Source organism: Amblyomma mixtum, chromosome 1, assembly GCF_055824585.1.
Source record: "Amblyomma mixtum isolate Tamu chromosome 1, ASM5582458v1, whole genome shotgun sequence".
In the NCBI taxonomy this organism is placed as follows: Eukaryota; Metazoa; Arthropoda; class Arachnida; order Ixodida; family Ixodidae; genus Amblyomma; species Amblyomma mixtum.
This window is the reverse complement of record NC_143012.1, coordinates 161,276,707-161,293,361: the sequence shown is the minus strand read 5'-3', so window position 1 is coordinate 161,293,361 and position 16,655 is coordinate 161,276,707. Positions and strand designations below refer to the sequence as shown.

At 49.2% G+C, this 16,655-nt stretch overlaps 1 protein-coding gene across 1 annotated transcript in view; it reads right to left on the bottom strand.

Annotated features, from left to right (window-relative positions):
- The window catches only part of LOC149369548 (uncharacterized), a 77,025-nt gene extending 70,967 nt beyond the window's left edge, over positions 1 to 6,058 (bottom strand). The window contains exons 1-2 of the mRNA XM_089558877.1: positions 5,811 to 6,058; positions 2,645 to 2,794 (exon numbers count right to left, since the gene is read on the bottom strand). Of these exons, the coding sequence (XP_089415003.1) occupies positions 2,645 to 2,767 (123 nt within the window). The 5' untranslated portion in view covers positions 2,768 to 2,794; positions 5,811 to 6,058. The remainder of the gene's footprint in view (positions 1 to 2,644; positions 2,795 to 5,810) is intronic.
- Between the last annotated feature and the right edge of the window lie 10,597 nt (positions 6,059 to 16,655).

Below are 16,655 nucleotides of genomic sequence, written 5' to 3'. Positions count from 1 at the left end.
TTTTTCACCTTGGAGAGGTTGGCGTGGTTCCTATTGAATGCAGTCTCGAGGGCGCTGGTGGCTCTTGAGCTAAATTCACCTGCGGATAGTACGGTAAAGCCACCTTCTTTGTCAGAAGGGACCAGAAGTAGTTCATTGTTTCGGAGATATTTGATGGTCTGACGCACTGGAAAATTTTGGAGAATGGCTGGTACTTCCGGAGTACATCGACGCCTTCCGAGATGCATCTGGTCTTGTCACTATCGGGTGCTTTCTGCCCTACATTCATGAGGTCAGCCACCGCCTCAAAAAGGTCGCGAAACGTTCAGGGGTTGACGTTGTCTTTTCAGCGCCAAACAAGCTTTCCGCCCTATGCCCGAAGGTGAACAAACCTCTGATCGCCCGTGGGTGTGGGCAGACTCATTCGGAACAGCTCGTCCTCTGCAAAACTGGCGTCGTCTACTCTCTGCCTGTATCCTGTGGGAAGAGGTACATTGGCCAAACAGGCAGATGCCTCAACATTAGGCTTCAAGAGCACAGGAATAATGTAGACAGTATTGCAATTTCTGGGCACCTTGCCAAGCACTGCAAAAAGTGCAAACGTAAAGATGATGATCCGGACGAAACCTGTTACACAGATTTCAATCGCTGCACAATTCTTGCTAGAGGACGGGATAGGATATCCAGGGAAATCGTAGAAGCCTTCGAAATTCACAACGCAAAGTAACAATGTGTGAGTGCACCCTCCCTGTGCCGGTCGCAAAAAGAATTGGATTTTCTTAGAGGCAGGGTAAATGTTTAATCCTGTTCTTAAATGCCCCTCTCTGTCTTTTTTGTTAATCACCTTGTGCCGCAATTTTAGTCCCGCTTTTCACCGTTAGTTTAACGCTGTTTTTTTGCCTTTTGGCTATGTGCATATCTGTTTTCATCGTTTTCATCGCTTTCACTTTCCGTCCCGGCCTCTTACACCCTGGTTTTATCGCTTTTTGTCTTTCTTTCGGCCTTTTCACCTTTTTATCGTTTGTACCCTTGGACGTGGCTAAACTGTTTCGGTGATTGTGCAGGATCGCCGTGGACGCACCCCCCTCTTTGTACTTTATATATGTGTCCTGCAAAGAAATAAAATTTCAGTTGTTAGTCAGCGCCCGTGTCTGTGTCTTCTTCCTTCGTGTTTTCGTCCCGGTCCTTGCGCTGTTTTTCATCATGGATTACCAACTAGCCCGGCATTTTGCACTTCTGAATGTCTTTATGTAGCTACCGCCACTCCCTTATATTTTGGGCGTGCGCAAAATCACATATGCAGACTGCCGGCTGAGGGCCTCTATTCTTCTGGCCCATTCCCGAAATTCAACGGGAATCCCGTTCAGCGCAATACATGCGGCGAAAGCGTTGAACGGGAGAAATTTCGAAATCTCCTCCTTGGGAGAAACACCAGACCGTCAATTATGTGACTATAATGATTTACACTTACTAACGTTTATAGGCTAAACGTGCAGCGAGTGGTTCAAGCAGGGGAGTAAGGGTAAGCCGCAATAAGATACTAGAATTCTCGCAAGCATTGACAGAGCCGCGCGCAAAGCATAGGAAACTTTCAGTTAGCGTCCCAAGCGTTCGTACAGTTTACCGCGAAAAATCGTTGGACAATGATATAAACAGCAAAATAAACTAACGGTGTCTTCGACCACTTCTCTGAGCTTTATAATAAAATTATATCAATTACCCATAAGGTCGAAATAGCGGGAGCCCTTCACTACGGCGTGGCTCATAGCCTGAGTCGTAACAAGGAAAGCTTAAGCGGTATGAAAAGTCTTGCGAACATCAGCGCCACAATCTCTCTGGTAGGAACAAACAGCTAATTGTACAACGTATTCTGAGGAGGAAGGCAGCTCTCGCCAACAATTGCACAAAAATCCTTGCATTCACAGGCTACGCATCGAACGAAATCGCATGTTCATTCTACATGACTTAACGAAAGAGAACTTCCAGACTAAAGCAGAAAAAAAGTTGGGGTGAAGGCAAGAAATTCAATAATATCGTGGAGCAAGGCTACTCTCAGAGCCCAGCTGCAGAACTGTAGAGAAAAACAGCCAGGTGCGAGCAGAGTACATTGGAATGCGGCCGAAAATGGTCTAGATGTTCACGAAGCCAATTTCATGTGCATTCTATCTATCTATAATATTGTGAATTTGGACAAGGCTCTCATTTCCCTCGGGCGCAATCTAATTCCATGAGGCAAAATGCGACATTTTGAACAATAAAATTTCGTTAAAATTTATTGCGTTTCAATTTGGCTGCACGTTTCGTACTAGGTCACCGTGAGGCCAGGATGGGAATATTTCGCCGCTGTGTTTTTTTGATCTGTGATTAAGAATAATTTCGACGATTTGCATATTTGGTTCACCTTTTACTCCATTCAAAAATGAGTTGCTAATAGTTTCCATACGTCTTCATAAATTTCGCAGCGAATTGAAGTTGAGCGGACGCAATTCGCTGAAAGGGAAGGCGCATTTTGCTACCTACTAGAGCCTAAAATAGCCATAAAAATCCTGCCAACATCAGCGCAGGTAATTTTTCGTTGGGCATGAACAACTATTTGTACAACACATTTTGAAAATGGAGCAAGGCGGGGTATCGTTTACATTGGGCGGATAATGAGCGTGCTCACCAGCGCTGTCTTGTCTGGGTTGGTGAGCAGCTCCTTCCTGACGAGGTCGTAGAACGAGCAGACGGGAATTTCGATGCTGGGGAAGGGCGAATGGAAGACGCCGTCCTCGATGCGTGCTTTCATCTTCACCGAGGGCGTAGTGTTGAACCCCTGCATGCAAGATGTAACATTGTTCAGCCCTCACCCTGACTTCATTCTGGGCTTGTTGGTGTATGGTTGTTCTTAAGGACGAGTTGCACACACATAAAAGGCAGACACAGGAAGAAGACAGCGCTGCTTGCATCTTTTGTTTGATTAACAGACGGGGCAAGCAAGCTGAGGGCGGCGAACAAGAGCGTAATCGCGGCCCCCATCGTTCCCGACGGCTGAAACACGCTTTTCAAATGTTTCCGATATGTCTCTGTCACGTGTCAGTGTTACCTTTTTCGTCTGAACACGGTCATGTTGGACCTAATTCGTATGAAATAAAAAAATCAATCATTCCGTCAATAAATAAATAAATAAATAAATAAATAAATAAATAAATAAATAAATAAATAAATAAATCAACCAACCGAGCAGTCAACCGAGCAATGAATAAATGAAGGATTCCACCAACCAATCAATCATCGACCGAGCAGTCAACCGAGCATTGAATAAATGAAGGATTCAACCAACCAACCAATAAATCATCGACCGATCGGTGAATAAGTAGCACGAAAAATGTTCTTGGACGCTACCGATTTATTGCTGTTGCAGAATAGTTTATTACGTGAAGAAATGACTATTTGGAGGATGTAAGTCAATTTTCGATGTGTAAAGCAGCTTAGAGTGATTCCGCTCTCTGAAAGGCTAAACGAAATAGAAAAAAGCAGCCTCTAAGTTGTTTTTTTTTGTGTCTAATTCGTTTAGATCTCCCTAAACAAATACGCTAGGAGACAAGAGGGCAATGCCTTCAGCAATATGGATAAGATAGTTAAAGGAGTCAAGAAGGTCTACTCTAAACTATGCAGTAGTCCATGTAATTAGGGAATAAATGCAATAAGCAGTACCACACAACCATGCGACATCCCGCCAGTAAGAAAAGGGGAAGTAAAGGCAGACTCAGGAGCAATGCGAAGGTGGAAGGCAGGTGGTGAGGATCAGGTAACAGCAGATGCGAAGTAGGACGGAGGGGAGATTGTGCTATAAAAACTATCCATCCTGTATCGACAATGCCTTATGACCTAGAGCGTACGAGAAGCTTAAAAGAACGGTAATATAGTATTATTCCGTAAGACAGGAGGCCTCAAGAACCTGAAAAATTTTAGACGGACCATCTTACTGTCCGTTGCCCAAAAGGTATTTACTAGCCAAAGAAATATTGAAACTAAGATTGGCTGCATCCAAGAAAAACTTCACACCCTTGAAGAAAACACAAAATGTTTTGATGACATGGAAAGCAGATTACTGGCTTCCAAAAATCTTTAGAAGCCCGCAAAGCTGAACTTGATCCTCTGAAATATTGCTTTACCAACCTAGAGGACAGGTCGCGAAGAAATAATGTAATTTTTCACGGTTTCCTTGATTCTTGGGAATCATGGAAGGATTCTGAAGCCCCTGTCGTGAACATGTTAGCAAGCCTTCGCGTCAATTTACCTGATATGTCAATTGAACGCGCTCGTCGTCTCGGTTCTTACTCGCCTAAGAAATGCCACCCCATCGTTGCAACATTCAGTCACTAGAAAATAAAAGAAAAAGTGTTTTTCCTACGCAGTGAACTAAAAGAAAAAGACGCAGCAGTATCTGATGACGACTCATCCGCCACCCCTCATGCAAGAAGTAAGCTGATAGCCTCTGCGAGGAGTTGGCCGGGAACACCCCTCTTTCATATGCGCTACAACAAATTATGAGTGAACAAGAAAGTCTACATGTACGACCATGCAAGCGACAGCGTAACAGATTGTTCCTCAGAAACATTTCTGTTGATATGCAACAGGGCATTTCATCCCCCGGCAGTGAGTAGCAGTGGTAGGCGTAGCAGGGGTAGTGGTAGGCATTTATCCCCCGTATCACTCCTGTTCACTAAAATTCGAAGCATTAAAAACAAACAAGTTTAGTTTTTTTCGCATACTACGCACATTGCAGTGGAATACTGAAAACAGACGTTGTTTCGTTAACTGATCCATTTCGTTCAGACTGAAAGCCATGATGAAACAAAGCGCAAAAAAAAAACATGAACACTGGCTAACACTACTCGACACTAGCCAGGTCATTCTCACTCTCGATTCTTAACACTGTTGAGGTTTCTCTCTTTCTCATCAAAATCTTTCCCTGCGACACCCAGACAAACTTCCATTTTTTCTCCAGACGCGGTTTACGCTCTTTGCTCATCAGGATCTTGTATTTGATGACAAGATGCTCATTGATGTGAAGCGGCTTGCTCTTTTCATTGCCAAGTAAACTAGCATTAAGCCTTGTCTTTTAAGCCGCAGAGAAGAACTTATCTCGCATAGCATGATAGTAAAAGCGAACCAGAACATTTGGTGTAGCTAAGTCCTTCGAACGGACACGATGTACAACATCTATGGAATCACCTGAGACGTGACTCCCACAGAGGTAGCTTTGCTCCCAAATGCCCTGCGCAAATATTTATCTTTAACCGCTGGAATGCTTTAATCAGGATGTTCTGACTACTACTATATAGTTTTAGCTCGATAATCTCTTTCCTAGCATCCACGAATTCTTTCTGCACCGGCTGAATTTCCTGCTGGCATTGAATATTCTGAAACTTCACTTCGGCCACATCACGCCTGAACTGGTCACTATCTTTCTTAAACGCTTCAATGCTCTCATTTATGAAACCCATAGCCTCTCGTATTCCCTCAAATTCATAATGAATCTCAGTGTTAGATGTGCGCATGGCAGTAATTCCAGTCTTCAGCCGTGAACACAACCATCTTTACTAGCACCACGGTTATCACTTTGACAATTTCCTTTATGCTATGCGTCTGTTCTTCTCCAATGGCTGTGACTACGACACCGAGGGTGCCAGCGCTTTCCATAAGTCACAGGGCACTGAGAGTGAACGTGCCCAGAATGTCTGTCACGTTTTGCGAAGAACGGTTACAAAAGCAGCACACTCGTGGCAGCAACAACGACGGCGTAGTGTAACATTTATACAAAATGAATCGAATTTACCACCAACCTGCAAAGGTAGCTGGGCGTGATTACGGGCTGTGTGTAGGCTGCCGTCGCCAAAGTGACTGCAATACTCAGGGATTCCGCCCGTTGATGAAGCTGATAAGCGCGAAATGAGCCTCCAGCCGGCGAAAACAGATGGCAACAGATGGAGTTGAAGCTTGAAAAATGGGGTCTTCTCGACGCCCGGTAAAGAGATGAAGCCGCTAATATGTCCCGGGTATGGTTTTAGAACACAGGCAGTGCTCTTGTGCTCAGCGCCTGCAAAGGTAGTACATGAGTGCAATTACGGGCTGCCTGTACGTCGCCTCTGCCGCTGCCAAAGTGACTGTGGTTTTACAGATAAAACTTCGAACGGCCGTAAATGAAACACGAGAAACATCAAAATTTAAGTTCATGAGTCAGTTTGAAAGTAGTGGCAGACGGCAATTTGTCACTTGATTGGCGTAATTTGTTCGCGCCGCTGGTATAGTCCAATGTGGCGTGTGACGTTGTGACAATGGAGTTTGGAAATGCTGGAGTTAGGCGAAATGGGGAATTGTATGCAGGTGGGATTTTTGCTCAGTGCGGTACTATTTAATTAGCATGTTTGTAGATATTCAGCACGTTTAGAACACTGAATGTCGTGAATAATTGCCTGGTTGTATACCCAGAACCAATATATTATTTGGAGGATCATTTTTACGAGTACTGATAGCTCTTGTAAGTTAGTGCTTTTTTGTGGTGGCCCATATTAGTGTGCAGCAATTCAAGTAAGAACAGATTAAGCCACGTTACAGGACTAATTTGGTGGTGGAAATCAGTTCCTGCGGTGACAAACAGTATTAGCTCTTGGTAACTTTGACAATACACCAGGAACATGTGCATCAAACTGCATGTGCTCTTCAAATGCCATATCTAATGATCAGAGCCATTAGGTGTAGTTAGGCACAAAATCTACAGAGTAGAGAGTGCAATCAGAACGTCAATGATACAATCAGTGGCACGCAACAACGGGCCACCCCAGCTAGTAAAGAAAGGAGTAAAGAAAGCCTGGGAGCGATGCAAAGGTAGAATGCAGCAGGTGAAGATCAGGTAACAACAGATCTGTTGAAACACGGAGGGGAGATTACAGTAGAAAAAGTAGCTACCCTGTATGCATAATGCCTTACAACCAAGAGCGTACCTGAAGCTTTGAAGAACAACAACATAATCTTAAGTCATAACAAAGAAGACACTAAAGACGTGAAAAATTACAGACCGACCAGCTTACTGTCCGTTGCCTAGAATGTACTTATTATGCTCATGGCTAAGAGAGTCAGGACAACCTTAGACCTCAATCAATCAAATGAGCAGGCTGCCTTTCGTAAACGATGCTCGGCAACAGAACATATTGTAACGTACTTGTTGACGAAGGGCGCTTTAATAACAAGTGCGAAGACAGACAAGGCCACGCAAGCTGGGGCAGCAAAGGCGACAGATTCCACACGGTGCGACAGATTCAACAGTCTGGTGGAGGTGCGGGGTACCCGTGAGCCCATGCAAGAGACCCCTCCAGGCAGCCGTCACGCCAGCACTGTACCGCTTGACACCCCGGTATATCGCTTCAGTCGTAGGATCCACGGACTTCCTTCGGAGGTAGGGCTAGTAGAGAGCGGCGCTCTGGAGACAGCCGCTCCTCCTCCTCTGCAAACTGCCGCTGCCGCATCATCCCACTACACCGCGCTGACTCCGCGGATTCCCAAGACGTTCCGTGGAGAACTTTTTGATGATGTAGAGGACTGGCTCCTTAATTTCGAGCGCGTAGCTGCTTTTAACCAATGGGACGACGCAGCCAAACTCCGGCATTTGATGCGTGGCGTCAAAGAGCAGCTTTTCGCAGGCCTCGTGCGCAGCCCACCATCGACCGTTGCTGCCTTCCTTACAGAGGCCACAACGATGGAAAAGGTGCTGCAACAACGTTCTGCGACCTACAACCGGCCCGTGCATGCTGCTGCTGTCACCGCATCGCTTGCTACCTCCGGGAGCCACCCTGACGATCTGCGCGAACTGATTCGCACCATCGTGCGTGAAGAGGTCCTGAAATTTTGCAGCCCTTGGCAGCCAGCGCTAGGTTTGATTTCTGCTCTTGTTCGCGAGGAGGTGCAACAGGCGTTCAGGGATCCTGCTGTCGAAAAACCTCCTCTACAAGGAGACTGCCACCGCCCCACCTATGCTCGAATTGCGAGGCGCGCGGCTGCGGTTTCGCCACCACCGCATGCGGTAACGCCTCTGAGTTGCGGTCCTCAGTGCCACCAGTGCAGTATTTCGACGATCGCCGAGCGCCCTTGCGTAAGGCCGATGTCTGGCGCACACCTGATAACCGGCCACTCTGCTTTCACTGCGGAGAACCAGGACATGTCTACCGTCATTGCTCTTATCGGCGCCTCGGTCTGCAGGGCTTTCCAGCCGATTCGCCCAGACCCCGGTTTGGCCATCGGCCCCCTGCCATTGAAGACTTCCTAGCGGAACAGCTAATTTCAGCCCGCGCGCCGCATCAGCCGCGCTCATCGTCTCCGAGGCGCTCTTCCCCGAACCCCCACAGCTCCTCGCGAGCAGCACAGGGTCGCTCGCCCAGCCCTCGCCGGGAAAACTGAGACCAGTGACCTTCGGGGGCGAGGTCGCTGGGAGTCGCTGCGCTGAAGACCTCCCGTCGCCGCCGCTGCGCTCCGACCGTGAACAGATGGCACCGTCATCCGACCTAGACAGCCCCGTTTCTTTAGACATACCTGTTCTTCTCGGCGGTCACAGAGTCAGTGCATTAGTGGACACCGGGGCCGAGTATTCTATTATGAGTGATAAATTGACGACTGTTCTGAAAAAAGTGCTTACTTCATGTTCTGTGGTGCATCTTCGTACAGCCGGTGGTCATCTCGTTACCCCAAAAGACATTTGCACGGCTCGCGTTCAGATTCACGGATCTACGTTCGTCATCAGTTGTGTAGTTCTGTGCAATTGCTCTCGCGATCTCATTATCGGCACTGACTTTCTGCGGGAGTGTGGTGCTGTTATCGTCCTCCACCAGACTGTAACGTACAAGTGCGAAGACAGACAAGGCCACGCAAGCTGAGGCAGCAAAGGCGACAGATTCCACACGGTGCGAGCCCTACTTCGTCGTCATCAGCAGCTATGCGCCACCTGGCAATGCTAGGTGGCAATATTCATAGTATCAGTCAGGCGATAATGAAATGTGCAGAATATAACCCATCCCTATATATGGCATTCTTACAACACGAGAAAGAGAGAGAGAAAACTTTTATTTAAAATGAGGAAGGTTGCTCGAGCAACTTGGGTGGCACCCCTAGTCCAAGGCGCCACTGGCTTTAGCTGACTGACGGACTTGCTGAACTTTTCCAACACGAGAAAGCATTTGATTCTTTCTAAACCTCACCAGTAATGCAGGCGTTGCGGAATCAGAGATTAGAAGAGTCTTATGTAAAAATACTGGAAGATATCTAAAACGCCTACAGATTTGCCATAGCCCTCCATAACGCCGTCTACGCCGTCTACGGAGACATACGGCGCATCCCATGTCAATGCCAGAACAAGACCCCACAAAAGGAGTAGCACACTCATGCTCACTCCACACGAAGTGCTGGTTCACGCGCGGAAACAAACGCATCAAAATGCGGGTGATGAACGCGCGGGCCGTCTCGCCTAAGGAGTCTGAGCCCCGCTCCGTACGACAAACAAAAGACAAACAAAAGTTCCCCCCCCCCCACCCGGCCCGGCACGCCCAGTGTGCCGGCGAAGTGGCTCGCGGTGCAACTGCCAAAAAAAAAAACACAAGCAAAAGAAACGCATACAAGTGGTTGCGCACGACTGGCCTTTCACCGCGTATGCTCTCTCACCCACTCTGCCCGCTTCTTGTCCTTTAAGGTTACACATATCATTTTTCTTTGCAAAGATCACTGCGTTGTCCTTTTGGTTAGCTTGCACATTTCTTCCCCGTAGGTGAGTAACGGTAAGATACAGCTGTTGTGTACTTTTTTCATGAGCGATATTGGTGAACTGTCATTCATGAGATGAGAGAATCTGCCATATCCGCTCCACACAATTCTTATTGTTGTAAGTATTTCCACCTAATGATCCGGATCAGCGCTCACTAGTTGCCTTAAGTAGATGTATCCCTTACCACTTTTAGCCCCTTGCTACCAGTTCCAAACTGCTGTTCCCTTACGAGACTGTTGAAGATTGCTTTGGTTTCCTGCGTATTAATTTTTATACCCCCCTTTCCGCTATTCCTGTATAGTTCATCGATCATGTTTTGCAGTGGATCTTCTGAGTGACTTAATTAACAAGGCAAATTCAGTGTCAAATCACAGATTACGTTCATATTCTTCATTAACTGTTATCCCCAACAGTTCCCAATCCAAGCCTCGGAATACCTCCTGTGCACAGGCGGTGAATAGCATTGGCGAGATCGTGTCTCCCTGCGCTCCGGACGCCTTCGGCAAACCACATCCCGGACGCCTGTGAGGTGTGTGGGTTTGCGTTGCTTTTCTTTACCGTTCGTCGGAGCCACTTGTAAATTTGCGCTTCTCCACGGGAATGGGTTTCCTAACATTCCGGACCCGGCTCTAGACGCGTCGGCATCCCAGCCGCGTCCGCGGTACATGCATTCCCCGAAATAGTGAGAAAGTGTCTTTGGGAATGTGGGAGCGCTGAAGTAATAATTGTTTCTACGGAAGACACCGAATGACGGCCGCGAGCTCTGAGCGGGTGGCAGTTGAGGTCGGTGCTCGGTAGGAGACGGACTTACTCCCGCATGCTCGCTTTAGACGACGGACTGTCCTAAGTCCAAGGGCGGCTCAGCTCAGTTATTCTGTTCTATGTTGTGTTCATCGTTTTAACTGCAGTGCACCTTTTCTTGTTGTAATCAAGTGTATAATAATAAGTTTTGTCAGTTAATCCCGCCAATTAAAGAGGTTCATTGGGCTAAGCTGGGAGACCGGACCTATTAAGACGAAAAAGGAAACAACAAGCAAGAATGAGCGAAGAAGAGAAAAGGAAAGAGCAAAGAAAAACAGAGTACCAATTTTTACTGGCGCAGCCTGCGACAGGATCGCTGTCTCCTGTTAGGCTTCGGAGAATTCCGGACCTTTCGAGCCCGAAGACGACCGGGCCGATGGATTGTGCCTGAGAAACGTCTCTGCCGGATAGAGGACAGCTGCTGGAGAATTACAGCATAGTGGCCATTGGACGAGCCAGCTCTGCTTATCGGGCCGACGGACAGGCATATCGACTGCTCAAGTACTAGTGACACAGCAACAAAAGGCGTCCGGCATTGCGGTCAACGGACCGAGCCAGCGGCGCTAAGCGCTTTAGCGGAAAGACAGCTCAGCGCTGAGCGACTGAGGACGTAGCAGCCATCCACTCCCAGCGCAGCGGCCGACGGACGGAACAACCGGCTCTTGGTGTGTCAACGGACCGACACATCAACGATGACGTACTAGCGTTGCAGGAGCCGCATAATTCCAGCTGAATGGCCAACGGATTGAGCTAGCGGTGCCGTTATAACACAAGAGGCCCATCTACTGCTGACGGACTAGCGGTGTACTTTCGTGTTTGCCAAGCCTCACATCGAGCAGCGACAATGAAAAGCAACGAGAGCCACGGACGGCAAAGGACGGGGAGTGTTCCTAAACTCTATTGGAGCGAGAAACGCAAGCGCAGCAGACGCAGGTGTCTCGAAGACAACAGGGCATGCTACTCCTCTAGAGAGGTGAATGGTCCTTCTGCTGGTCCTCGGAACCCACTGACGCGGAGTTAAGGCGAGACACAGGTCTTTCGCATGATACTGCGTAGCGGTGCAGTGGTAGTCAAACTGAGTACGGACGAGAGTGAAAGTAACAGCACAGTGCCGGGTATAGAACACATAACGGGAACATGAAGTGTGACGGGAGCAGCGAAGGGGGCAGTAAAGCCGCAGATTCACCTGTCACCATGCGGCGGCTGGAGATGGAGCTGTAGTGCAAAACCACGCTGCTTATCGAGCGAGAAAGAAGCCGGCAGTTGGAGCTGCAAACCGGTTCACCACGGGGCTTGCAAGCTGGTGGACGGCAAACGCACGAAGAGACACTGGCGTATTTTGCTAAGCGTCTAAAGAGTTTACTGGCCCAAATTCCGACAGATCCAGAAGTGCCAGTATGGCTTGAGAGAACTGATGGCATTTTTCGCTCCTATAAGGTACCTGACGAGGTTAAAAGCCATTTAATCTTGCCTCTTGTAAGCAGAAGAATCCGACACCTTTTCTCGAAGCTCTCTACCGAAGAGCTCGACAGCTACGATCGGGTCAAAAATAGCATTTTGTCCGAGGTCCGACTGTCCCCAGGTGACTACCTCAGGCAGTTCCTCAATGTCGTGCCAGTGCTAATAAAAGAGGCAACACTTCGCGTCGCGAATTGAGAGCTACTATGCCTTTTACATGTCGGCGCGGAGAACCAAAACGCTCGAAGACCTCACTGCACTGAACGTGGCGGACCAAATGAAGCAGGCGCTAAGCACCGAGGCCTACAGATATATCACGCGAGAGGAAGGCGACAGCTGGGTAAAGCCTCACGAAGTAGCGAAGCTAGTGGAGGTGTTCAAGAATTGTGAGAGAAAAGGATCAGGAAAGAAGCAAACGTTCACTGCCGAAAGACCCTGCGGGGTCCACCAACCATCGTCTTCGTAAAAGTCCGCCCCTGCTTCTCGGGAAAAGCCGCCTGTCAAAATCCTTGGCATGCTTGATTTTCAACGGCGCATATTTTCCGCGGTCATGTCCTAAGAACCAGGAAGCTGGTACTACGCAGAAAAGTGCGAACAGGGTAGCGCAGGCCGAATATAACGCCGCTGACAGCTGTAGTGGCGGAGCTATGGATACTGCCGTGCGGAGAGCTGACGTTGATGTTCACTCCAAAGTGGAGGCGCCCAGGACAGAAGATCTTACTTCGCTAAAGTACATCGACTTGAAATGCGGCGACGTTGTTGTGAGAGCGCTAATTGACACGGGCGCTGAAATCACAGTGATTAAAGAGGGTGCTATACCTAGCAACCTGACGGAGGAGGTAGGCAACATCACGCTCGTTGCAGCGTTGGGTGCTAAAGTGGTAGTAAAACTAGCTCGGGTGCTACTTGTCTTAGCAGCAGGTACAGTTGGCAGGGCAGAGGAGCTGCACAGCTGCTATGCGCCGTAACGAAGGAGCTAGCGCCGAAAGACGCAGAATGCTTGCTCTCCACAGGGGCTTGGAACCTATTTGAACGGACACGAACCAACCCTTTCGAAATGACCGACAGTAGAAGTTAGTTGGTGAACACCTTAGATGGAGGGAGCTGGGAGGTCGAAGAGTGTCAGTATCTGGTGAATACCAAGACAGCAGAACAGAGGAGGTGGTAAACGAGACGCTCGCTGAGGAAACGAGACCGCAACAGAATCGGGTATTCTGTGCGGCGCAACGTTTGGACCCGAGCTAGGACGATGCTTCTGTGGTGGTGGCTGTAACCAGACACAAGAGCCTCCATCGCCAACCTGGTTTCCTAGGGCTGGTATAGAAAACACTTCAGTGGCTATTTTCAAGTAGGACGCATCTGCACGGTGCAATGTTATACGCCCCGCATGTGGCGACTATTTTTGCGTGTCATGAAATGAGGTACTATATTGTTTTTTTATCACCTGCATGCTGGACATTAGGGTAGTGTTAACGACGTCCTTTAATTATGTTACTTATCGTGTGCAACAACCAGCGAGGTTCTTGCAACGATCTTAGAAGGGGCGTGTAAGGCCGTCGTGCGGACCCACTTCTGCGCGTTTTTTTGTGTTTTTCATACAGTTGCACACCGAGCCGCTCCGCCGGTACGCTGGGCGTCCCGGGGGGGGGGGGGGGGCGGCACTTTTGTTTGTCGTACAGAGCGGGGCCCAGACTCCTTAGGCGAGACGGCCCGCGTGTTCATCACCCGCATTTTGGTGCGTTTGTTTCCGCGGATGAACTCACACTTCGTGTCGAGAGAGCATGAGTGTACTATTGCTTTCATCATCATCATCATCATCAGCCTGACTACAGCCACTGCAGGGCAAAGGCCTCTCCCATGTCTGTCCAATTAACCCTGTCCTTTGCTAGTTGCCGCCACTGTATCCCCGCAAACTTCTTAATCTCATCCGCCCATTTAACTTTCTGCCGTCCCCTGTTACGTTTGCTTTCTCTTGGAATCCACTCCGTTACCCTTAAGGACCAGCGGGTATCTTGCCTTCGTATTACATGCCTTGCCCAAGCCTACTTCTTCCTCTTGATTTCAACTAGGATGTCACTAACCCGCGTTTGTTCCCTCACCCACTCTGCCCTCTTCCGATCTCTTAACGTTACACCTATCATTTTCCTTTCCATAGCTCGCTGCGTTGTTCTTAACTTAAAGGGTTCCTGAAACGGTGTCCATGTAGGCAAAGAGAAGTCGAAGTATTGATAGACATTGAACGATCCATCATCCTACCGCAAAAATTTTTGATCTACCTTGTGCGGAACCAGAGATAATGGCTATTAAAAATGACCACCAGCCTTTTCCCTCTCAACTCGTACACCGGAGCGAACCATAAAAAAATAAAGATTACAGGCCGGGACCATGCTCCGCCCACAAATACGTCATCGACGAGATCGGTTTGTTTACTTCCGGTTGACGCGCTCTTTCGCTCGATCGCTCGCTCGCTTTCCCGCTGTCTGCTATGTTCACCCGTGTCTCGCAACCGTCGCTGCGGCTTCTCTCGTACGATAGACCCCGAGCTGAAGGAACGACTTTTGCGGATGAGTGCCGAAATGGGATTTCAGTCTTAAGGCGGGGACACATGTGCGAAAAGTGTGTGCGATTCGCTGCGGCGCGCCGTTGTGAACGACGTCGTAACAACCGATCGCAGCTCGTCGCCTGCGTCCAACCTGCTGGATGTCTACGACAAGCCGCGCGCGGAAAACGCAACGACGGGAAGCGGGAGCCAATACGAGTGCGGAGAGCGGCAGCGTCATGATGCCGTACAGCGCGCTGCTCAGGGCGCTCGGGGCCGAGCCACGCCGGACCGGCCTGCCAGCCTTGATGCCGGCCACCGGCGACTGAAAAACGCGCTACTATTGTTTGTTCTCGTCCATAGCAAGCCCTTGGATAGATGCATGTCAAAAATGCATAATTTCTGACGATCGTTGGCCAATACCGAGTTGCTGGTAAAAGTGATGACTGCGATACAAGCAAATTTCATCCAACAGCCGATTTGGTGCTGCTGCTACTTGGTGCGGTTCGCCTACCGTCTGCTAGCTCCGTTGCTGAAGGCATCGTGGAAATCGAACATATCTTTTATGGGACGAGTTCGCAGTAAAGCGATGTGAATAGTAGGCCTTTTATTATAGCGCAGGCAACTTCCGAAGCGCCGTCAGCTGCGGTTTCAATGCGAAACCAGATAGGCCTAGCGACGACTAGGGCAGCCTGAGACCAGCGCGCAGTTCGTCGCGCGGCGTTGCCGCAGGCGGTGTCGTTGCCCAAAGATCCACTTTTGCACAGACATATTTTCGTTGCTCGAATCTAGGAAGCATCCTCGCTGGTATCATGGCTGTTTTGCATTTTCTTGTGCGAACGTGATGTACGCGGAGCATGCCGGCCGGCCGGCCTGGATCCCGTCTGCCGGCGACATAAAAACGAGCTAAAGTGTGTTCTTGACGTAAATAATAAACCCTGGGATAAGAAATGTGAAAAATGTGTCATTTTTGAGGATCGCTGACCAATACTGAGCTGCTGGTAAAGGTAACGACTGTGATACGAGCAAATTTCTTGCCACAACCGTCTCGCAGCTGCCGCTGGCCCGACGTGGGGTCCGGCTCGCCTGGCGCCCGCTCGCTTCGCTGCAGAAGGAGTCGCGGAAAGTGACCATACTATTATTTTATTGTGAGATGATGCTGTTGACTGCAAAGCGATGTGTAGAGTAAGCCTTGTATTATAGCTCAGGCGACTTCCGAAGCGCCGGCCGCTGCAGCTTCGATGCCAAAGAGGCAATAGGCCTAGCGACGACCACGGCAGCCAGGCAGCAGCAGAGCTCGTCGCCCTGAGCGCCCGCGAGCGGTGCCGTTGCCGAAAGCTCGCAACATAAGCAGGCGTGCTTTGTCGCTGCTCGAGAAGTATTTCTGATAACAAGGCGATCTTGCCTTGTGATATTTGTACACCATCCCAAGCAGCGCTCAGGCATTGCTGCACGGCGGCGAAGTGCGACACCGGTTGTGAGCGGAGCTTGGGTAGGGCGGCGCAGCGATGCTCACCGCTCCGTGTCTCCCTGCTTGTAGTGGGGCGGCAGTTCGCAAGCGACGATCGGTGCAGCGCGTCGGCCAAGCTTTTAAGGACACGCCGTTCAGAAATCGAGCGCTGAATCCTGACGACGACGACGGCTCGCTCACTTCCATCTTTCGGCAGACAGTGCCGAAGGGCAACATCTTGCCGAACCCTGGCTTTGCAACCAACGACACAGCACGGCCGGTCCATTTTGATTGCGCATGCGACGGAGGTCGCGACAGAAATCAGTAGTGCGGTGACTCCAAATCGCACCTCGATTCTCGATTCGGTTCGACGGCGGCGCCGGCGGAGTGACACAAGCGGCACGAGCAGACGAAAACATTGTAAACCGGAAGTGCAGTACTAATTTCTGACACCGAACACACAATAACTGCTTAAACATGCATATAAACGACAACTCTGCTTGCTGAAATGCGAAATGTTTCCGAAAAGAGTAAGAGTGTGAAGTATCTAGAGCTTCTAGTTTGTTAAATGCGTGATTTCACGTTGGCAACGCGAACCAATCATAGCCCAGCACTTGTGACGTAAAGAGTACAAA